Here is a 24,335-nt window from a genome sequence, read left to right on the forward strand (position 1 = left end):
TATTTGCCAGCATCAATAAGTTTGTTGTAATGAATGATACTAAATACGTGTAACAAGGACGTAATTATTTACTTGAATTATAGCCAACCCGGCCTCATGTCAATCCGTCCCAAAAATAGATCAATCCGGCCCCAAAATTGGTCAATCCGGCTTCACATTATTTCGACTTGGTCAATGCGGCACAAAAATCGTGCACACTGTCTTATCAACAGCTCTTGTTCGTGTTACATTTGAGCCGCGTCACGACAAAACCAACAAAATCAATGGGTTTGCGACCAGCATGGATCCAGACCAGCCTGCGCATCCGCGCAGTCTGATCAGGATCCATGCTGTTCGCTGGCAGACCCTATAACAAGTAAAGAAACTGATAGCGAACAGCATGGATCCTCATCAGACTGCGCGGATGCGCAGGCGTGTCTGGATTCATACTGGTCGCAAACCCATTATGTTGGTTTTGTCGTGACGCGGCTCATTTATTTTTGAGCTGTGAGATTATATCACCTACGTAATTTGTCCATCTTGGCACCTCCATACATGCCGTATAACATAAACTCTTAACCTCTGTTTAAACTCGATAACAATACTTCTCGGCAACGTTAACAAATAATTTTTATAGCTTGTTAATATACATTTGTTTCTTATAAGTATTTTTATTCAAACTTTGTTAGATATGTCATAACAATTGTTTATACTCGCCAACAATACTTCTCGGCTAACTGTAACACTTTACATCACACAGTATCTGTACACTTTTACGTTGAATAAAATATATGAGGCGCGTCACGACAAAACCAACATAGTGCGTTTGCGATCAGCATGAATCCAGACCAGCCTGTGCATCCGCGCAGTCTGATCAGGATCCATGCTGTTCGCTATCAATTGCTCTACTTGTAATAGGGTTGGTAAGCTAGCAGCATGGATCCTTATCAGACTGCGTGGATGCGCAGGCTGGTCTGGGTCCATGCTTGTCGCAAACCCATTATGTTGGTTTTGTCATGGCACTGCTCAATTATGTTATGTTATATGTTATGTTATGTATAGCATTAGATAATCTGATAATTAACTTTGCGGTATAAACTGGATATATTAACATGTGCCTTTGTATATGTAAGTTTTTGACCCCCAGGCCACTGAGGTCAGATCAGTATCTGTGGTAATTTCATAAATAGATATTATGTAATGTATTGATATTTGTTGTGACATTTGGTCTATATTTGATATTAAATTTGTTTTGTATCTATAAATTCGGAAGAAAAAAATCATTTTGTTTTGTTTTATTCCTAGAAAATCCACATATGCATGTACATTAATAATCAAAATTTGCCATATGCATGTACATTATCAACCGAAACCTGTCATAAACATGTTCATGTATTTGAAACTTTTATGTAAAATATTTCTATTGTCGTTCATACAAACTAAAATAACACTCTTTGAAGAAGGCTTTTCACCTTTTATCAAGAATATAAATAGTGTCACCGAATATTAAACTGTTTTATTTTGTCCCTGAAAACACAATATTTGTTTGTTCAGATGTTCCTAAGATCCAATAAAAAAATCGAAGCCGACATGTCTAGTTCTTTAACGGCAATGGCAAATCCTCTATGGCTAGAAATAAAGTCAATCTGCAACTCTATTTAAAGAAAGTAATTAGAAATATATATCTCCAGAGATGTGACATATCTGAGGTAAAATGAACACTGAATTGATTCTTATCGTACTTAATTAGTTTTCAGAGTACGTAAGACGATTACCCCGTAAATAACAGGGAAATAAATGCACTTTTATGTTTTTAAAATGATCACAATGTGACATATTTGCCCGTCCTTTCAATAAGGCTTCTGTCTCACTTATTTTCTAAATTGTTATCGTTGTTCTGAAGGTTTTGATGGTAAAGGAATCATGTAATTTGTACTTAATCTGTGCACGAATCTTCGCATGTGTATTGGGTGTAATAATTGCTGACACACATGTTTGTAATCCTCTCTTACTTGATTTGGTTTGATTTGTATTGTAACTTACACAGGCAACCTTACTCTCATAAATGAGTTTGATGTACCTGTGCCCGCTCTTGGACCCCTCCGCTGTTTTTGATTAAGACAACATGGTGTCAAGATAAACGCTACAACCAAGCAGGTTTCAGAATAGTCTCTGATTATACTTAACGGTGACAAGATTAACGCTACAACCGAGCAGCTAGCAGAATAGACTCTGATTATACTTAACGGTGACCAAATTAACGCTAAAACCGAGCAGGTAGCAGAATAGACTCTGGTAATACTTAACGGTGACCAAATTAACGCTAAAACCGAGCAGGTACCAGAATAGACTCTGGTAATACTTAACGGTGACCAAATTAACGCTAAACCCGAGCAGGTAACAGAATAGACTCTGGTAATACTTAACGGTGACCAAATTAACGCTTTAACCGAGCAGCTAGCACAATAGACTCTGGTAATACTTAACGGTGACCAAATTAACGCTAAAACCGAGCAGGTACCAGAATAGACTCTGGTAATACTTAACGGTGACCAAATTAACGCTTTAACCGAGCAGCTAGCACAATAGACTCTGGTAATACTTAACGGTGACCAAATTAACGCTAAAACCGAGCAGGTAACAGAATAGACTCTGGTAATACTTAACGGTGACCAAATTAACGCTAAAACCGAGCAGGTAACAGAATAGACTCTGGTAATACTTAACGGTGACAAAATTAACGCTAAACCCGAACAGGTAACAGAATAGACTCTGGTAATACTTAACGGTGACCAAATTAACGCTAAAACCGAGCAGGTAACAGAATAGACTCTGGTAATACTTAACTGTGACCAAATTAACGCTAAAACCGAGCAGGTAACAGAATAGACTCTGGTAATACTTAACGGTGACCAAATTAATGCTACAACCGAGCAGCTAGCAGAATAGACTCTGTAATATACTTAACGGTGACAAGATTAACGCTTTAACCGAGCAGGTAGCAGAATAGACTCTGGTTATACTTAACGGTGACCAAATTAACGCTAAAACCGAGCAGGTAGCAGAATAGACTCTGGTAATACTTAACTGTGACCAAATTAACGCTAAAACCGAGCAGGTAACAGAATAGACTCTGGTAATACTTAACGGTGACCAAATTAATGCTTTACAACCGAGCAGCTAGCAGAATAGACTCTGGTAATACTTAACGGTGACCAAGAATAACGCTTTAACCGAGCAGGTAGCAGAATAGACTCTGGTTATACTTAACGGTGACCAAATTAACGCTAAAACCGAGCAGGTAGCAGAATAGACTCTGGTAATACTTAACTGTGACCAAATTAACGCTAAAACCGAGCAGGTAGCAGAATAGACTCTGGTAATACTTAACGGTGACAAGATTAACGCTAAAACCGAGCAGGTAGCAGAATAGACTCTGGTAATACTTAACGGTGACAAGATTAACGCTAAAAACCGAGCAGGTAGCAGAATAGACTCTGGTAATACTTAACTGTGACCAAATTAACGCTAAAACCGAGCAGCTAGCACAATAGACTCTGGTAATACTTAACGGTGACAAGATTAACGCTAAAACCGAGCAGGTAGCAGAATAGACTCTGGTAATACCTAACGGTGACCAAATTAACGCTTTAACCGAGCAGCTAGCACAATAGACTCTGGTAATACTTAACGGTGACAAGATTAACGCTTTAACCGAGCAGCTAGCACAATAGACTCGGTGACAAGATTAACGCTTCAACCGAACAGCTTGCATACTAGTAGTATATTTCTATATGATTATGGTCTGCTTGAAATTATTGACTTCATGTAATATTTGCAGGGACACGAAACGCCATTTTAATTTAAGAAACCAAATATATCCAATAAAATAGAAGCTCTATTTCTCTCTTATTGGTTCTTTATTGAGCTGAATCACTCGAATACAGTGTAATATATCATCTGAAGATCTTATACTTCTTCCTAATTTATATTAGGGATTGTTTTTATTATTGTTTAACAAGTCCGTTTTATACCTAACAACGGAGATAAACAGAACGAAATAATTTCAAACCGTAATTACAGATTGATAATAACAAGCAAAATTCCGTAAAAATTCTTTTCTTCTTTTTTTTATGTTTTTATTTGTTTGGGTCGTCAGACCAAACAAATAATGGTAGCGAAATTTCAGACTCTAATGCTGTTAATTGCAAATGCCGAAAGTAGTCCGCTTTTTTGAAGCGGTTACTTCCCTTTATATGTAACACTAAGGCCGAAAAAGGCCGAGATCACTGCGTAAATATGGTCACATGACAGGCGCATTAATTTTCAAGCAAAATAATTCCCGAATGGTCGAAGATTTCTAATATTGTTTTATTCTTTATAGATATACATGCTTATAGTAAGCGCCATGATTATTTACACAAGTGTTAAACAACAGTTAGCGTCTTTACAACCCTAATATATATTTACCGTGGCCGAGGGGTATGCGCGCTCGCTTAGGAAGCGAGAGGTCTGGAGTTCAAATCCTAGTTAAGGCAACTCATTATTTTTTCAAATTGTTTAAATGAAATAAACATTGGATTGAATATCAGTGTTGCAAATAGTCTTATAGCAAATCTACTACAATTAAAACGCTGGAAAGCATTGGTGGCACTATACAAAAAAAAAAGTTTTATAATCTCACAACCTTCACCTTTCTGACATTCTATGCTTTGATTGTGTAATGTTGTTATTGACAGGAAACTTGTAGTTTTGCCATATCGACGTTTTAATTGGTCTATGTACGGCATGGGAATGAGGAAATATGTTGCATGTTTTGATATCCATGTCTATATATGTTACAATAAAAAGTAATAACGTTGACGATTCAATTAATTCAATTAATGATTTTTCGGATACAAATATCAGAATAACAGACTGAGCTAGCAGCAGAATAGGGTTTGGTCAGACTGTACGGATGTGGATAATTCTAAGGAGGATGGTAAAACGATGCATTATATAATTGAGTGCGCCTAGCTAATGTCGTATAACGGAGGAAGAACTCACGGATGTTACATACTTTTAATATACAAATACAAACACACAAGTGAACGAGTGGAATACCAAAGTCGAACTCCTGCTTTTACATTTGAGAATAGTATATATAATATCAACCTGTCCTAAGGACATTTTATAATGTATATGAATACACACGTTTTAGAGTGACATATATTAATCATCCTGACATAAGGTCAGTCCGTATGCATCTCCTGCACTATAATACTCATAAATCATGTCATGTTCCATAGTGCACATTAAGAAATAAAAACCCTAATATATGTATATACATGTTGACTTGTCATTCTTTTTGAATATAGCGTGTATGACTCATTAGCCTGTGCAACCAGCTATACGACAATTCCTCCATTACTTATAATAAAAAATATTAAAAAAAAAAAGTATTGAACAAGTTAGTATTTAATATCAAACATTTCAAACTCGTTCTAACAAATTATAAAAATCTAAAATCAACTTGACATCTGTTTTACCCTTAAGGTAATATCCGGTCAGAGATGTCCGGTCAGAGATGTTATCTAACGACTTTTGTTACTTTATTTTGAAAAAGAAAAACGCCTTAGGAAACAATATTCGGAAATATTCGCTCAATATATTTTCTTGTCACTTTTTAAAAAGTTTTCGGATACTGCAGTCGGGTAAGTTATAATTTACTTCAACAATTTTGTAATGTTTTTAATAAGTAAAAAAAAATAATTATTGTTAAATGTAAAGATAATCTTTTCGAAATTTTTAATCAGTTAATATAACTGTTATTCTACAAATAATATTAAAGTGACATAAGGTAAATATTATAGCTTTATAATTTTTTCAATAAATATTAAATTTCCTTTATTTCATCATAAAAAAAAAAAAAAAAAGTTAATTTCTAGAGATCAAGAAAACATAAAAAAACAAACAAAATAAGTTAACAATTTTCAAAGAACAAATTATTTTAAGAATATTAATTAGAAAAACTTTAAGGTATAAAATTTAACAGAATTATATGTATGATAAGAGTAGAAAAGATATTTATATACGAAAAAGTTTAAAAAATATTATAAACAATTGATAATTGATAAAATGTCCAGGTGTTTCATTTCCTGTAAAACGTGTATTGTGCATGCGCATTGAACACTTCCTGTGACAGGTATATTTTTTGTAACAGGTACTTGCTGACATCGGTATGGCTTGGTCTTCGTGACGTGTCGGGAATTTCAAATCGTTGGTATGTAGCTTTCTAAAGAATAATTTTAAATTGACACTCATAATTGTTCATAAATGTTTGATGTTCTTGAAGATTCTTTTAAATTAATATATATGTATTTGATATGTGTAAACGTAGACTTTATACACAAGTTGATAAAGTTATATTCGAATATTTATTGGCACATCTGTAAACGCTGTTCTTGTTTCGTCGTTGTAGAAAGAATGTCTTGTATTGAACAATACAACAAAGTGATGATAGATCTATAATTCTTCATTTATGTAGCAATGTTTTTGAGTAATAAGATAATTAAATTAATAGTTTGCTGTTGCACGATTCTGGCAATTGTTTATGTGATATTTATTTTGGATATCTCTGTCGCGCACAAATAATTATTTTGATAAGAAGTTGTCATCAGTATTTCTCTGGGTTTTTGTTTTTAAGTTTATATAACACATAGAAAAACACATTCTATTGATAAACGGAAGTTTTCGGCTTCTCTGGTTGAAGACAGGAACAAAAGTTTATTTGATTCCACAATTTTGTTGTTGTTGTTGTTGACGTTTTCGGCGGCTTCTTTGGTTGAAGACAGGAACAAAAGTTTATTTGATTCCACAATTTTGTTGTTGTTGTTGTTGTTGACGGCTGTAACAGTATAGTTATGTATTTTAAACATCGTAGACGCTTATTTCATATAATTTTACATTGAAGAAGGTGTTTATGGTTATATCTGCATGATTTTACATCGAAGAAGGTGTTAATGGTTATATCTGCATGGTTTTACATCGAAGAAGGTGTTTATGGTTATATCTGCATGGTTTTACATCGAAGAAGGTGCTTATGGTTATATCTGCATGGTTGTACATCGAAGAAGGTGTTTATGGTTATATCTGCATGGTTTTTGTTGTACATAGTTTGACATCGTAGAGGCTGACTGTAATATTTCTAGTCAGGCGGTGTTTGACTGTACCGGCGAATTCGCTCGCACCTCTCTGTCTTGGCTGGACGACAATCGTTAGACCAATATTTTGCATTTTCGTCCGTTGTCAGATCGGTTAATAGATATTATATACAATAAACATAATTTTTTTTCTTCAGATATATGAACAACAAGACAACTGTCATAAAATGCATAGGATAAGAATTCCAATGAAAGATGTTCTCTAGTGTAAGTATCTTATTTATGTAATACTTGATATTTAAAAATTTTTTTACTTTTCTAGACATATTTTGTTACTTTTTTAAACTAAGCTATTAACTTTAGTTTTATTTCGACAATAAGACTTATCCCAATTTAAACTTTATTTAATGATTGTGCGTTGACAGTTGAAACATGTATGTATACACATGTTATTCTAATATGAAATAAAGTATATAATCAATTTGAAACTCATGATTAAGTGCTGTCATTTACTTTGAAATGCATTTTAATTAACCGATCTATTAATAAACATATAGCGAATAACGATCATTTTAATCAATAAAAAAAAAATCAAAGATATATATTTCTAATAAAAGCAAGTTGAAACTTGATATAAATGAATACAACCACCAAAAATATAAAGATATACGATTAAATAATGTAATTTTCTGTTTTGTTTTATTATCTTTTCTTGTAACATATATATTTTTTCTTTCTATAATAACTATTTACAATGCCCGAGGTCAATTTTACCGAAAATTAGTATAGCATATAACACGGAATATAACGTTCTATAGCATACTGGCTAATCCTTGTAAAAACATTTTAACATTCGGTTTCAAGCGTTTATTATTATTATGTACCTTTGTGTTTACCTTACCAGATACTTTTATATCGAGGTTTTACAATACTTTTCTTTTTAGTAGAAATAGAGTTTATAAACATTTCATTATCTGAATCGTTATCATCAGCCATTGAATCTGACTGAATAGCATTATATGCTGCTTGTGACGGAGGATTGCTATTTACTTGTATGGAATTTGAGTCTGATAATTCTGAATCAGTCTGCGATTGCATTTCGTCTGAATGTGCATTACTTTGAGCATTTTCATTATTTGAAATTTGTTGTTGTTGTCGAAGATGTTTCTGTAATTCAGCTAATGGAATATCATCTTCACTATCAGAGTTTGACCTTTCTTTTCTTACATTCTTAGCAACTTGGGGTAATACTGATTCTGGTATTTCTGAAGCATCATCAGTATCGCTATTTTCAGGTGTAACTACAAATGTGGCATTTCTTTTTGGTCTGCCTGTATTATCTGCTTTTGGTATTGACCAGTCATTAATATTTGCAAGCCTAATTTGTTCTGCATGGACTTTAACTGTTGAATTGTCAAATTGATTTTTTATTATATAAGTTAATGGTGACCTTTTCTCCATAATTCTATAAAATGGCTTCCAATTCACATCTAGTTTGCTTCTCTTACGAAAATTCTTATAAAATACGGGATCGCCTATTTCAAATTTGACATCTTTTGCGGTCTTATCTGCATAGCTAGCTTGTTCTCGTTTTGCTTTTTTAAGGTTCTTATAAACAGATAGAAAAGTATTATGTTGTTCTTGTAATGCAATTTTGTGATACTCTTCGCCATGATAGCGCTGCCTTGGTTGTAGCAACAGGTCCACCGGGAGAATTGGATCACGGTTATATAACAAATAAAATGGACTATGCTTTGAAGTCCTAGAGACATTGAATCTAAGTGCGGCTAGTGTCATGTTAAGATGAATATCCCATTGTTTGAGATTTCCCTGGATTCTTTTAGCTAAGATATCATGTATGACTTGGTGAGAACGTTCATTTTTCGCGTTTCCGGCAGCATGATAGGTAGTTGTACGCACGTGATCAATTTTTAACTCTTTAAGTGTTTCTTTAAAAGCATTACTTGTAAATTCTGATCCATTGTCAGTGACAATTTGTAATGGACATGCGTATCTAGGGTAAATTTCTTCTAATAGTAAATGTATAATCGTATCAGTACTTTTGTCAGCAGTAGGAAAACACTCGGGATAACCACTGTAAAGGTCAATAAAACAAATAATGTAGCGGTTACCACTCATTGTTTTTTCATATGGCCCAATAACGTCGATACTCATGGTCTGGAATGAATACATTGGTACTCTTGTTTCGCCCATAGGTGCTTTTATTTTTGTAAGATTACGTGACTGACAATCAACACATTTAGAAACATATTCATACAATTCTTTGAACATATTTGGCCAAAAATATTTTTTGTTTTATTGTTGTAAAATAACCTCTGTGTTCCTGGGTGACCATTATTTAAATATTATTGAGTAATGACAAGGTGTTTTAAGTGTTGCGGAACAAACAATCTAAGATTAGGATTATCATCTACATTAGACAGATAATAAAGAACTTGGTCAATTTCTAAATATTTGCTCTGCACTGATTTAGTTGGCTGTCCGTGACGTAGTAACATTTTCAGTTCAAGAATAGTTTGATCTTTATCTTGCTCTGAGGCCATATTTAATTTTTCGAATTGTTTAATATCTTCTACAATTGGCTCTTGAAATTGGTATTCTTTGTTTGCTATTTCTTTGGCATTAAAGTGCGTAGAATCAAAAGCATTTACTTCATAGCTTTCATTAGTTTTCACAACATGTACATTTTCATTATTTGAATTATTACTTGAATTTGAGACTGTTATTTCGAAGGCATTGTCATTTATATCAGGCTCATAAAGTTCAATATCGGATTTGTTAGCATTTTTATCATCAGCTGGAGGTCTAGAAAAGAAATCGGCAATTAAATTTAATTTTCCTGGCAAATATTCAATTTTACAGTTATAGGCAGAAAATATTTAAAGCCCAAAGCTGAATTCTTTTGTTTGCATAGGTGCTTCTAAAAGATATTTTAAAGGTTATTGGTCTGTAAATATAGTAAACTCTGCATTATGTAAATAAACATCTAATTTTTGTAACGCATAATGAATACTGAATGCTTCTTTTTCTATGGTACTATACTTTCTTTGAGATTCACTTAATTTATGAGATAAGAAGTATATAGGTTTTTTCAATACCAGATTTGTCACATTTCTGACTTAAACATGCTCCGACCACTAAATCTGAGGAGTCCGTGTATAGAATATAAGGCTTATTTGGGTCTGGGAATGCTAAAAGTGGAATACGTGTTAACATTTTCTTTAATTGTTCAAAAACTTTCTTGACATTCTTTTGTCCATTTAAACAAAACACGTTTTTCTTGTAAGATTGATTAGAGGTTCAACAATTTTGGAATATTTAGGGCCAAAATCTTCTATAAAAACCAGCAGCACCAAGTAAAGATCTGACATCTTTAACACATTTTGGTACCGGAAGTGACCTAATAGCTTTTACTTTTTCTGGGTCTGGTTTTATACCTTCATGATCAATTATAAAACCAAGGTACTTTGTTTGTTGCTGAATAAAACTGCACTTTTTCAGTTTTAAGTTTTAATTTATGTTCTTTAAGCTTTGAAAATACTGTCTGTATATGTGATAAATGTTCATTTAATGACTTCGAAAATATTAGAATGTCGTCAAGATAACTGACAGCAAATGCCTCTAAACCTTGTAAGACATGTGACATGAGTTCTTGGAAAACTCCAGGGGCAGAAACTAGGCCAAAAGGTGTTCGGTTGGACTCGAACAAGCCTCGGAATGTCGTAAAAGCCGTTTTTTTCCTTGTCTGATTCATGCACGGGTATTTGCCAAAACCCTGAGCGCATGTCTAGTGTTGTAAAATATTTTGAAGACCCTAGTAGAGTTAAAATATCGTCAATTAATGGGAGAGGATATGATGTTGGCTTTGTAATTTTATTCAATTGTCTAAAATCAACACAAAACCGTTTACTGCCGTCACGTTTCCCGACAATAACAACAGGAAATGAATAAGGGCTATGACTTCTTCTTATAATATTAGCATCTAACATCTCATCGATTGCGTCACTCATAAATTTTTCTATTGTTTAAAGGTGTGCGATATGGGCTTAATTTGATTGGAGGATGATTACCTGTTGGTATTTTCATGGTTACAGTATCTGTCTGTGATAATTCAGAATCTTTATTTGCGAAAATATTTTTATTTTTCCTTAATAAGTCTCTAACAATATTAAAAATGCTCTGAAGGTGTATGAATATCATGTTCGAAATCGTTGTTAAGAGGGGAAGTTGTTTGAAGAGCCTCTGTGACCGAGTTAATGCTCTCAACTTCTGAAACTTTAGCAACTACTGAATCTCGTTTCAATCTTATAGTTTTATGTGTATTATTGACAATCATAATAGGAAATCTTCTATCAGCCGAAAGTTTCATAACAGAATTTGTTTATCATAAGACCTGGTTCAGAAGCAATCATTCCAGTTTCTATACTTTTTAATTCATATAATCTATCATTTTCCAAGCCTGGATTTTGTTTTAACTTAGCAGTGCACACATAACTGTTTGAGGTTTCAGAATAACATCCTGTTTAATCTAACAATTGATGCAATATGAATATCTTCTTCGAGGGGTACATATGTATTATTAACTCTTAAGCAGCCTAAAATCAAAATATAATCTAACGCCATTTTGTGTTAACCAATCACGGCCTAAAATAATATTTCTATTCATTTTAGAAACAACATAGAATTTTTGAGTTGTTTCTGTTTTCCCTATTTGAAAATTTAGATTTATATAACCATCTATATGTAAATTAATTTCCGTCAACTGAACATAAATTTATTTTCTGTTTTATAAGTTGAGGGGATTCTTCAATTTTCTATATATTCTGCGATGCAGAAGACAAACTTCAGCACCTGAATCTACTAACGATCTGTATTTATAGTTTTCTATTTTAATCAAACACGAATTAGGGCTTCCATCTAATGCTATACTAAATTTTGGTATTTTATCGTTCCTGTCAATGACCCCTTGTGACAGGAACTTGCTAGTTTTCCTGAAAATTTATCTTGTTTCTGTCGTAAAAATTTTGTTTACGACATTCACGCATAATATGACCAAAATTATTACATTTCCAGCACTTAATCTTTGATTTCAAACTATTATTGCTTATTATTTTTCCTAAATCGTGAAAAATTTTGTCGGTGAAAATACAGAATATATTTCATTTTTCCTAAATCTACAACTACGAACATGGTGACCTGGTCTCTTACAGTACACGCAAAAATTTCTTGTATAATAATGATTAGAATTTATTTGCTCTGTAATTATTGTATTTTGCGTGATTTGAGAATTAGAAAATTTTACTCTGGCAGAAAATCTAGCTCTGAAATTCTGTTCATTCATTGCGCAAGTAATTGCTTCTTGTAAAGTTTTTGGCTTTTCTCTCATAAGTTTAAGTTTTAAATAATTATGCGCTAAATTATCCGTAAACAATTCTACTAACTGAAGTTCAATTAAAAAACTATTTATCTCCTAGTTTATAATTTTCATAAGCGGTTTCAGCACAATTAATAAATTTTTTTCCCCAAAAAATTTGAACACTTTCTCCCAAATCTTGTTTTTAAATTTCTCAAAAGATAAAATTCATGATGTAAATCTTTAATTTCCCCAAATCTAGTACTTATTTCTTCTTTTAATTGTTCCCACGAATTACGGTGATTATCACGCAAATATCTACATATAAAATCGCTTACAGTCCCTTTACTTGATTGAAATGCGACTAATTTTATTTTATTATCATCCAAACCTTTTAAAATAGCATATTTTTTCTATAGATTTTATCCAGTCATTTAAAATATTTAGAATTTCCATCAAAAATTTGTAACTATTTCTGATAAACCCTGTGTACCTATGACAGTTGAAATATTATCCAATTTATCTGACACATTTCAAAAATTGTAGCTATATCTTGATCTGACATCTTCAAAAATTAGCAAACTACAGGTATATAAACGATCACTCACCTTTAATTTTCTATTTCAGGTACTTCGTTGTGTCCCGCTGTCCAAAATCGTCGCTTCGACATCGCTGGTCTTAGGCGCCAAATCAACCGTTGTCGTATAACGGAGGAAGAACTCACGGATGTTACATACTTTTAATATACAAATACAAACACACAAGTGAACGAGTGGAATACCAAAGTCGAACTCCTGCTTTTACATTTGAGAATAGTATATATAATATCAACCTGTCCTAAGGACATTTTATAATGTATATGAATACACACGTTTTAGAGTGACATATATTAATCATCCTGACATAAGGTCAGTCCGTATGCATCTCCTGCACTATAATACTCATAAATCATGTCATGTTCCATAGTGCACATTAAGAAATAAAAACCCTAATATATGTATATACATGTTGACTTGTCATTCTTTTTGAATATAGCGTGTATGACTCATTAGCCTGTGCAACCAGCTATACGACACTAAAGTAATGTAATTGTTATTATTTCGCAAAGGATAAGAAGTAGTTTCTGATACAGTTGGCTCTATACTAATGACAAAGGCTATTCAGTTTCGGTTCCAGCAGGTTCAGGGATAAGATCTCAACTGATTGCAGCCACGAACTATGAAGCAATTGTTATAAGCTCCATGTAAATAAACTAAAATATCATGTCCATTGCAAAACTTGAGTTCCATAATATTGGAATCTTTGTTTTGAAGATCATCATATTTCACGGTAAGGATCTTTATTGTTTATTAGTTCCCTAGAAATCTTTATTGGTACATTTGTTTTTGCAAGGGATAGTCACAGAGTATAATTATGGTAAAAAAACCCAGATCAAACGATATACGATATTTCTGTACATGCTCGTCAACGCGCGTGCTGCGAAATATAATATATGTGTAGATCGATAGTTGTTTTGTATATGATATTCGGAAATTAAAAGAAAGACGGCAAAGCTTTTCGATTAATTATCTTTTCTCAGAACAATTTTGCAGAATAGCGGTATTGTGTTTACATTCGGAAATGATGACGATGATAATAAAAATGGTGATAATAAAGATAATGATCTTTCGAATTTAGCCAATAAATAAGTTACTTTTAATTTCTGATTTTCGCTTTTGTTCATTCCCTTTAGCTGGCTCGGAAACTTAAGAATTTGAAGCGGGAACAAATTTTCAATACACGGGTTCAACAATTACAAATGAAATTCAAGGGACAGGACATGAAGTGATTGTAAATTTAGTTCAAGCCAGCAAAATGATTGCAAACCTGCCAAAATGGCTACCGAGTTATGAATAAACCAAAACAGTTACTTAATTGTTAAATCTCAATATATGCACATGACCAGTTTATATCTTCATTCACTTCATCAAATGAGCCGCGTCATGACAAAACCAACATAATGGGTTTGCGACCAGCATGGATCCAGACCAGCCTGCGCATCCGCGCAGTCTGACCAGGATCCATGCTGTTCGCTATCAGTTTCTCGTTTTGTTATATGGTTCGTAAGCAAACAGCACGGATCCTGATCAGACTGCGCGGAAGCGCAGGCTGGTCTGGATCCATGTTGGTCGCAAACCCACTATGTTTTGTCGTGACGCGGCTCAAATCATAAGCTATGAAGCTGAAAACTAGAATCAAGCGTGTCATAAACATTGCCTAAATGAATGAGCATATTGAAAAATTTCAAAATAACATACAAGCCCACTTACCTGGAGAAAATATCTGCGGCGTTATAAAAATTCATGACTCGGTAGGCATTTTTTTCTCAAGTTGGCAACCATTTCGCTGGCTTGAACTAAGTGTTAGCAACTCACGTCCTGCACCTTGACATTAGTCAGATATTTAGAAAACAAGAAACTTAAATACCGGTGTGAGTTAAGTTACATCTACTGCATACACTAACGATCTATAATTGTCAGCGTTTTAGAAAAAAAAGAACTAAGACATTCAATGTAATAGATAGATTTATTTGATACTCATCCTTAAAACAAAGGTAAAAATGTAAATTAATGTGTCCATATAATAAGTACAGGTTTGACAATATGATACATTGAAATAAAATTAAAAAAAAAAAAAAAAAAAAAAAAAAAGGGAAAAAAAATTCAACAGCAAAAGATATTTTTCGTTTTGACAACCTGCAAATTCTGTCAAATCACTTTATACTTCTCAAACACTGTTAATGTGAATGTAAGGGCAAAAATCAATATACTATGGAAAAAATCGTTTGCATTCTGATGGCATACATTATTCGTGGCGCTTATCCCCCGTTCACATATAGACGCCGCTTCTGCTACGATCAAAGCGTGGCCGAAAACGTGGCCGATCGTGGCAAATCGCAGGAGAAACGTAGTGGAGTCTATATAAGCGCAGTATGATCGCGGTAGTGACTTCATGATCGGAAAGCTCTACGCTCTCGCCACGTTTATTTTGAACGTGCTCAAAACAAGCGTAGCGGGATCGTGGCCAGCAAGAATCGGGGTAAAGTCGTAAAAAGAGCGTGGTGGAAGCGCCGTAATCGTACAAGCAGCACGGAAGCATCGTGGATAGTTCTTCATGATCGTAGTAAAAGCGTAGTACAGTCGGGAACATACCGAGTACGCTTCTACAACGTTCCCACTACGATCTCTCTACGTTCATGACGATCCTACGAAGACCTACCATGACCTTACGACGATCATACCACGAACTGTCATGTAGCAGTTTGTTTTTATAGCGCTGCTTTTTGACCAATCATAATCTGAGGAAGTGGTGTCTTCTATTCGGAATTCTCTCATCAGTGTACTATATTGTCCAAACTAGAGCCTCCTATCTGCAGATAGCCATGGCCGTACCCAGTATCTTCTTGACCTCCTTCTGCGCCTCCGCCTGTTAACAATCTGTGCAATTTCAATTTCAACCAATATTTGTTCTTGATGAAGTAAAGCCAGATGAATCAGATCAGCATTAATACGTCCGTTCATGTTTGAAGTTTGGAAGTAAATGAAAAATAATTTTTGAAACCCAAGATTTATATATATCATCGCCAAAATCGTACCAGAAGCGTACCACAAGCGTGAAATGATCGGCACCGTCGTAGCGACATCGTCGTACAGTCTTCTAGGTCTGCGTAGCGTCGTAGTGCGAGCTTGAATGTCGTAGCGACAGCGTACTATAAACGCAGTAAACGCGGCCGCTGGTTGGCATCGGTCAGCGTTACATCGTAGAAGAAGCGTGTCAGCCGCGCATTTGACGTGGGAACATCGTAGTACAGTTGTAATGAAGACTAAAATTTGCCAAATTGTTCGATTTCGACGCCGATCGGGCCCGATCAGCCCCGATCCAATACTTATTCAGATCGTGGCTTGATCGGCATGATCGTCCTAAAGTCGCAGCTCTGTGTGAACGGGGGGAATGTAGTATATGTAGTAAAATAATATTCAAATAATAACACAGATTATAAAATATTGCGCGTTCCTTACTAAAAATCATGTATACCATCTCATCAAAATTAACTCATTTTACATATTTTTTTTTTTATATTCGAGCGGATACAATGTTACAGTAACCGAGACACTCATCTTTTTTGAGTCTTTTCAACAAGCAAATATAACTAAAAAGCAAAGATATCACTCATTGTACAGTCATAAATCTACAAACATAAGTTACAGGCTCCTAGGACATAATATTTCCATATTTGCACGACTTCCCTCGTTCATAGTGTAACTGCTGAAATATATTTGATGTGCATCTTAGTTGTTCGTCCTTAGCCGCTGAGTTGAATAAATAACCCCCTTTCCTCGGCCTCGCAAATGTGACAAAAAACATATTCTAATTCGCGAATCAGAGATTTAGATATTAAAGATTATGATGGTTACAATATTCAGGGGATGTAACCCTGTGATTACTCTTTCTAAGTACAGCCAAAGTTATCTCTATCGTCCTCTACCAGTAAAGAAGGAAATAAAGAAATAATCTTCACAATTTAATTTCTCGATCGAAGAATTGATGGACATGATAAAGACTTTATTGAAACATTTCCCCCGTACTACATGACCTCCCCAGTCCCCACCTATCCCCTTGTGCGCATAAAAATTCCTTTTTCTTGCCATCACACTATTTCCTACGTTTAAACTTGAAAGCTTTTGATATGTTTTCTGTTATTCAAACTTACAATATGATATTTTAGAGGATGTTATATTTAGTTTAAAAAACAAAACAAAAAACAATACGTTAACATTATCCAAACAAAAGCTATTACTTATAAAATGTATATAAATATGCATGTCAAAGTTGGAAAGTTTTGTATATCTCATAATTATCTCATAATTATGGTACCTGAAAAAAAATGTATGATTTGCGTCCATTAATTGTCAAATTTTAATCTAAATAGTACAAGTATTACTGTAACTTATGTTCAATCTATTTGTTTTTATTATTTTTTTCTAATTTTTATTTTACCGAATTGTTTTAAATATTTCGCGTTTAATCATATTGTGTCTTATCTTAAGTCGAGACGTCACGGAAATTATCTTTTATTTCCTTGATTTGTACATAGTACATATACATGTATACAGCATCATTTACACTTTAAAGTAAAATACAAGAACATTTCACTCATGCAATAAACATAATACGAAGCTATTGCCGGTAATGAAATAAAAGTTGATAAAAATACCGGTAATTAAAAAAGAACAAGAAAATATGAGCCGCGTCATGACAAAACCAACATAGTGCATTTGCGACCAGCATGGATCCAGACCAGCCTGCGCAGGATCCATGCTGTTCGCTATCAGTTTCTCTACTTGTAATAGGGTTGGTAATCGAACAGCATGGATCCTGATCAGACTGCGCGGATGCGCAGACTGGTCTGGATCCATGCTGGTCGCAAACCCATTATGTTGGTTTTGTCGCAAATCGTTGGTCTTGAACTTTTTTTATTCTTAGTTTTAACTCTTAAATTTCTAAATTAGTGTAATAGATTTGTTTTGCTTTAAAGTTACAGCAATACAAGGATTATAAAAATTGAGCAAACATACAGTATGGTCTGATCAGATTGCACGGTTTTACAAGATGACCTTGCACTTATACCGGTGAGAAACGGCCAATCAGTGTCGTCTCCAGTCGGTTATTTAAAGCTAGAAGCTTGTATTTGAGACTTTCAGTAACACACACTTTTCAACCTTAATACATCGTTTGAGTATTCAAGAAGTATATGGCTATCAAATTATAATTAAAATGTAACATCAGTAAAATAAACAGTAAAATTATAAGAGTGTGAATTTACATAACAATATAATTTATGCCAGTCAATGACTTTTTCTGTATTCCAGTCACGACTATAATTATTTTAGTATGATACTTCAATCAAGATTTGAAGACATGTGTTTGACAGAGTTTTTGTGTGACTAGTTTTAATGACCGATAAAAAGAACTTGAAAAATATATTAAGTGAATATCCATTTTCATCTAACATATAAACTCATTAATGGGTGCCACAGATGAGAAGACGCAGCTATCAGCAGCAAGTGGCTATAACGAGGCATTAGCAGCTTCGATCAACATGTGTATTTGAAGTGGTTTATATAGACATGTGTCTTACTGTTGTTTTTTTTAAATGAGAAGATTTAATCGCATTCTACAGTTCTATAATCTAATTTAGTCACAGACATTGCGTACAATGACTCTGTGTAAACTTAAAATTAACACAATTAATATACTTTAATCTATTGCAATCTTTAAATTTACTTCAACTTATCATCGTGGATTTATAGTGATTTGTTGCCCTTCAAGCTTTCCATCATTTTTTTCAGCAGTATATTATTTTTACACGATAGAGAAAATGTGTACGTCGTTACTGTTGTATTTTGTCAGTATAAGCCTTGATTTCTTCTTGTCAAAGCAAATAGCTTGGGGATCTTTTATTTTATGGCTTTCAGAGACAATTTCTCCTAAACACTTGCCGTCTGATGCAATCTGTAAAACATTCCCAGAGTTGCCGCCACTCACGAATATATTCCCTTTATTATCAGTGCAAACACCCCACGCCATGTGAAGTTCTTCACCCGAAAATTTCCACAACAAACGACCATCGGAGTCTAATGTTACCAAACCTTTGTCTAAATCAGTTACGTGGACCCGCTTTTTGTTACGGCTCTGAATAATTGAGTAACTTTTAGAAAAAAGTTCATTCCCATACTGATCTAAATAAAGCGTACGTTTGAGCGTCCCATTTACGTCATAGACGTAAACACGTTTACGTTCGTTTGAAACGTATATCAAATCGTCAACTAAACCGATTCCCGTGCAACAATGGTCAAGTTTTATTGAACGTGTAGGTACCAGCTTGTTATTTTCTGTCGACATAAATTGGATCCTGTTATCACCACTAAAGTACTTTGCTTCTGCAAGAGTCACCGCTGCTTCGTTTTTATTGACCTCACAGACGGAGAGTGGATAAAGCTGGAACGACAGAACGTCCTTGACCGTGTAAGAGGAACCGTCTAATACTTTAATGTTCTTGTTTTTGTAATCGGACATAAGGATGTCACCAGATGATATCATACAGCAGGAATGTACACTGCAAACCTCTGTATCACACGGATGACTAATATTTACAATTTGTGAACTTTGTATTTGATATAGATCATTTTTCTCTTGATAATCACAAAACCCAAGAGAATGAAAGCTTTCTAGAAATTCTAGGAGTTTACAGTTTTGTGTGAAGACAATGCCACTGCCTGTATTTGATTCTTCTTCTAGAAACTGTTCTAAAGCTTCAGACATTATTGTGTTAAATGATTCAAGTTGTAAATTGGTAATACTTGTATTAATTACTTGTTGGCTATCTAAAACCTCCTGCATGTTTTTCAGTTTATTCGTCAATTCGCTTTCTTTTTCCCTGAACGTATTTTCAAGTTCAGTAAGTGTTGCCTGTTCCAGTCGATCTATGGATTTATTTATTTCAATCCTAAACATGTGTATATCTTGCAGACATTTTTCTTTCATTTCTTTCAGTTTATTTAACAACTTTTGTTGACGATTTTCTAACTCTTTCATATTTTGCATAAGAAAATCTGCACGTTTGGCTTGGTCTTGCTGTGTACCATTATCTCTAGTGAAAAGAAAATAAACGTATGCTGAATCATTATTTGTTTTACAATAATAAACACAATGCCTTTGAATCATAAGTAAACATACGTGCTGTATTCACAAAGGAAAATGGAGATAGTTTAGCTTAGTTTCTGTCTGTGAAACAAGTTCGTGCAACTTAAACTTCGATTCGAGATCGATATGTAGAACTAACCAGTTCTGGTGTCATATCAGGAAAATATATCGTGACCCATTTAAGGTTCGAACCCACGATCAAAGAAGAAGAAATACTTGGATTGTCAAAAGTTCTGGGGCCATGAACTTATTTTTATTTGTACATGTATGTTCCCGAAAGAAGATAATGTAACACAAACCACGGGTATTTATTAAAATAACATAGAATGGTTTGTTTTGAAGTTAAGGTTTCTGTCATTCAAACCAAGAATAATAGATTCGAGCGCTACATGGGCCACGACCGTGTGACGATCATATGACTTCAAGATTATAAAAACGTGTTGTTTTTTTTTAGTTCTGTCTCAAATTTCATTATTTTCATTGGTCAGTGCACATTCTCTGACTAATCAAATGACTGAGATTCGAGTCTGAGGGTTCAGAATTTCTTTATAACCTCTGACCCAGTACTGGTTAGTATTAAGAAGCGGATTTAATAGTGCTCCAGCTGAGCTTCAAGTATTCATTGCGATCTAATTAAAGTATGTTTAACTAGAACATTGAATTTGAATACAACAAAATATTAAAGCGATATATTGAATATACTATTTGAATAAGCTACAAATAGAAATACAGTTCGTATTATAGAATATCAATAATAAACATTAACCAAATGATGTCGTACTTATAAACTTCGTTATATGAGGTTCATCTTAAAAAACCGTCATGAACTGAGATCTTTTCTTTACTTTTTCCTTATTCAGTTTATGCAGTGTATGTGTGCACAGATTATATTTATATATAAAGGACTATATTTTGTATAAAAGACTTCAGAACTGCATAAAAATGCTGTGCATAAATTTGAAATGAATGACTAACCATATTGACCTATAAATCTGCATTTATGAAACATATTTATGTTTAAATCGAGTCACTTACCCGGAGGATAAACTTTCTTCCGATGTTCGGTGTCCGATTGAAGAGATACGTTTGTTTATAACGTTGCGGTGACCGGTTGATATCACGGGCATATTAACGCTGCATGACCACACCGAGCCTTCTGTTTGCTGCGGACGCTCTGGTAGAAAATCCGTCACCTCTTTTGTTTGTGAAGTATATTCTAGGTCCATATCCGTAGGATATTGTAGAAACTGTTTAGAAGAAACGTTGATTTCTTTTGTTTCTTCGATAACTGGTCTGAAGGAATATTCCTGACACTTTGTACAATAATAAATACCTCCGCTTGACTCGTATTCATTTTTACATGATGTACAAGTTAAGTCAATAACTGCACCTGATCCTTTTAAATTTAACTGTTTAACGTCTTCTTGACGCGACATAGTGTCTTGTTAACAAATACTGCACTGGATATACATGTACATGTCTTCTATATTGAATTACCCGCTCGCTGTATATAGTATATAATTTCACAGGTCCTTCAGTTTATGTAAAATACTATCCACACGGTTGGATATCCATGCAGTATTTACGTGATAGCAATCTTTAACATACATACCCCGATGACAATATACACAATTTATGCATTGAATGAACAATTACGAATTCGTATATATCCATTCACAAGGCGAATTAAAACATGTTTTAAAATATAGGTAATAAAATGGTATACTTAAAAAAAAATAACTGTGTCACTTTAATTAGAACATTTTATTTTGCTGATCAATATGCACTTATTTTCTTCAAATCAATAAAGTAAGGTAGAGAGACGCAAAAAGAAAAAGATTATATTGAAAAAATCTCAGCCCGCTACAATTGATGATATTCATTTTTATGTCGCTTGCTAGGGATCTTTCTTCGTCGTCTGTCCGTCCGTCCGTCACAAAACTTGTCCGAACTACTAAAAAAACTACTGGTGCAATTACATCCAAACTTTATAGGAATGATCGGTACCAGGTCTGGTTGTGCAAATCGTCGGTATTTTCCGGTTTAAATGTTTTTTGTCAGAGTTATGGTCCTTTAGCGATTTTATGTCCAAATTCCCGTACTACAAACGCAATTTGAGTGAAACTTTACAGGACTGATTGTTACCTTTAGTACTTTCACATAATTTACGGGTTTTCAGGTTGAATGATTTTTGCTGAGTTATGGCCCTTGAATAAAACATAGAATAAGCTGATAATACATCTTAAGTTTCAAACGACAATGACTTCCATGTAAGACTCCTTTGCTGGTTTTAAGAGACACGACAAGTTCAATGCGATTACTCGAAATCAGTTTATTGTTCCCGTACAGGTTAAAGGGACTCCACTGAGGTTTTTTGACATGATGGGACCGCAAATATTTTTTTCCAGATAAATATACCATTTGATGTAGGTTTAGACCACTAATCTTTGTGCAAAATTTCAGATCATTCTCGCACTTCATTTTTCCAGAATAATTATTCAAATTGTAATATAATGACCCAAAATGAAAAGCGTTTAAACGGGCTAAGAAAAGCACAAAAATATGATTTTCCATTTATTTTAAAGTATATTTCTTAACTATCTTTGCATATATTTCTGTTTAAAGTGCCCAAGCTCATTTATGTAAGAAATTAAAATGTTATGTTTTAGGCTTTTAAACATCAGTGGGGTCCCTTTAATGCTGATGAACATACTGGGGAAACAGACACTTCAACATTATCTGCAAAAGTTGTTTCCATCAGATGCTATAAATTTTAATTTAATACTATGAATCTATGTCTTTGTAGATCAAAAGACGCTGTGCTATTGCCTTTTTTCGTTGGGGTTTACGTCACATCAACACAGTAAGGTCATATGGCGACTTTTCAGCTTAACTGGTCGAGGTATATTTCAGGTGTCCCTTCCGTGCATTATTTTAGGCACAAATTTAACGGGCACCCGAGTAGAACCACCGACGTTATGTAATTTCCTGACATGAAAGAATGCAAAGTCCTTTGAACCCATAAGGGTCAAGTGGCTTGAAATCAACGGACGTCCCTTCGTATTATTCAATTCAGAGCTGGGATAGCAGCATGCATAGCTATCATAAGTGGTAAATTGCCGTCCAAATTGTTAACAACTATAGTTAAAATTGATTTATATGTATTGACTTTATGCAGACATCTTTATTTCAAGACTGGCTCTTCTTAAAGTTTAACTTATACCCTGCCCTGTTACTTGTTATATAAGAAGGTCCTTGTTAACATATAAAATTTAAGTACATGTATTTTATTTCTTCAAAAATTCAAACTTAATAGATATGCTTATTAAAGAGAACAACATTTCTAAATATATTTCTACCCGAAGTTACTGTAAACCACGGACTTCAAACGTACTGTATACTGTAAGTTTTTTTTTTAACTAGTCCATATGCAAAAATGGCATCGAAGTTAATTTTACCATGAATTTTACAAGATCAGGCATTATGAACAGTCAATTTTTTTTCTATATTCCTTGTTTTGAAGATTTTTTTTCTAAACATATGAATATATCTCGGGAAAATATAAGGCTGAAAAACAGTCATAGGTATCTTGCATTAAAGTACCAATGTAAAGTTAACGTTAGCAGCAAAAGTTTACTTACATGGAGTTCCATTCTAAAAATACTGTTTTCAGTGACAGTAAAGTTATCAATATTTTAGGTGAAAATTTACATATTTCAGTTTCTTACGGTCTGTAATTTGAGAACTATGTATGACACTTATCTTTCAATATTTAACAAGTAGAAATAGTTTTTTTAACCACACTAAATATCTTAAATGGAATTATCATTACGGACAAAACTTATCACAGTTTTAGGGAAAATTCCAAAATATTTACTGACTGAATAGTGAACAGTGCAGACCACAACAGTGCAGAGAACAGTGCAGACCATGATCAGATGGTGCAGATATATGCACGCTGACCTTGGTCTGCACTGATCACATGGGTGCCATGATTGCCACAAGTAGGTTCAGGATCAAAACCATTTTCAACACATCATAATAAATGCCATATTCAAAGATGTCAAACCGACCGGATAGACAGACAATTAGGAAAG

At 33.9% G+C, this 24,335-nt stretch overlaps 1 protein-coding gene and 1 long non-coding RNA gene across 2 annotated transcripts; one reads left to right on the plus strand and one right to left on the minus strand.

Annotated features, from left to right (window-relative positions):
- Positions 1–5,005: 5,005 nt before the first annotated feature.
- Positions 5,006–13,565, plus strand: LOC132751682 (uncharacterized). The gene is made up of 3 exons (XR_009628715.1): positions 5,006–6,241; positions 7,319–7,388; positions 13,123–13,565. It is a non-coding gene; the product is annotated as an uncharacterized LOC132751682 (long non-coding RNA).
- A 4,424-nt stretch (positions 13,566–17,989) lies between these two features.
- LOC132751683 (uncharacterized) lies at positions 17,990–21,749 on the minus strand. Its single transcript, XM_060741901.1, has 2 exons — positions 21,274–21,749; positions 17,990–20,185 (listed from the first exon to the last, which is right to left on the minus strand). The coding sequence occupies exons 1-2, from the start codon at positions 21,672–21,674 to the stop codon at positions 18,898–18,900; spliced, it is 1,689 nt and encodes a 562-aa protein (XP_060597884.1). The 5' UTR covers positions 21,675–21,749; the 3' UTR covers positions 17,990–18,897.
- Positions 21,750–24,335: the final 2,586 nt, after the last annotated feature.

The sequence above is a fragment of the Ruditapes philippinarum genome, unplaced genomic scaffold (genome assembly GCF_026571515.1).
Source record: "Ruditapes philippinarum isolate M1 unplaced genomic scaffold, ASM2657151v2 ctg7380_1_1_1_1, whole genome shotgun sequence".
Lineage (NCBI taxonomy): Eukaryota > Metazoa > Mollusca > Bivalvia > Venerida > Veneridae > Ruditapes > Ruditapes philippinarum.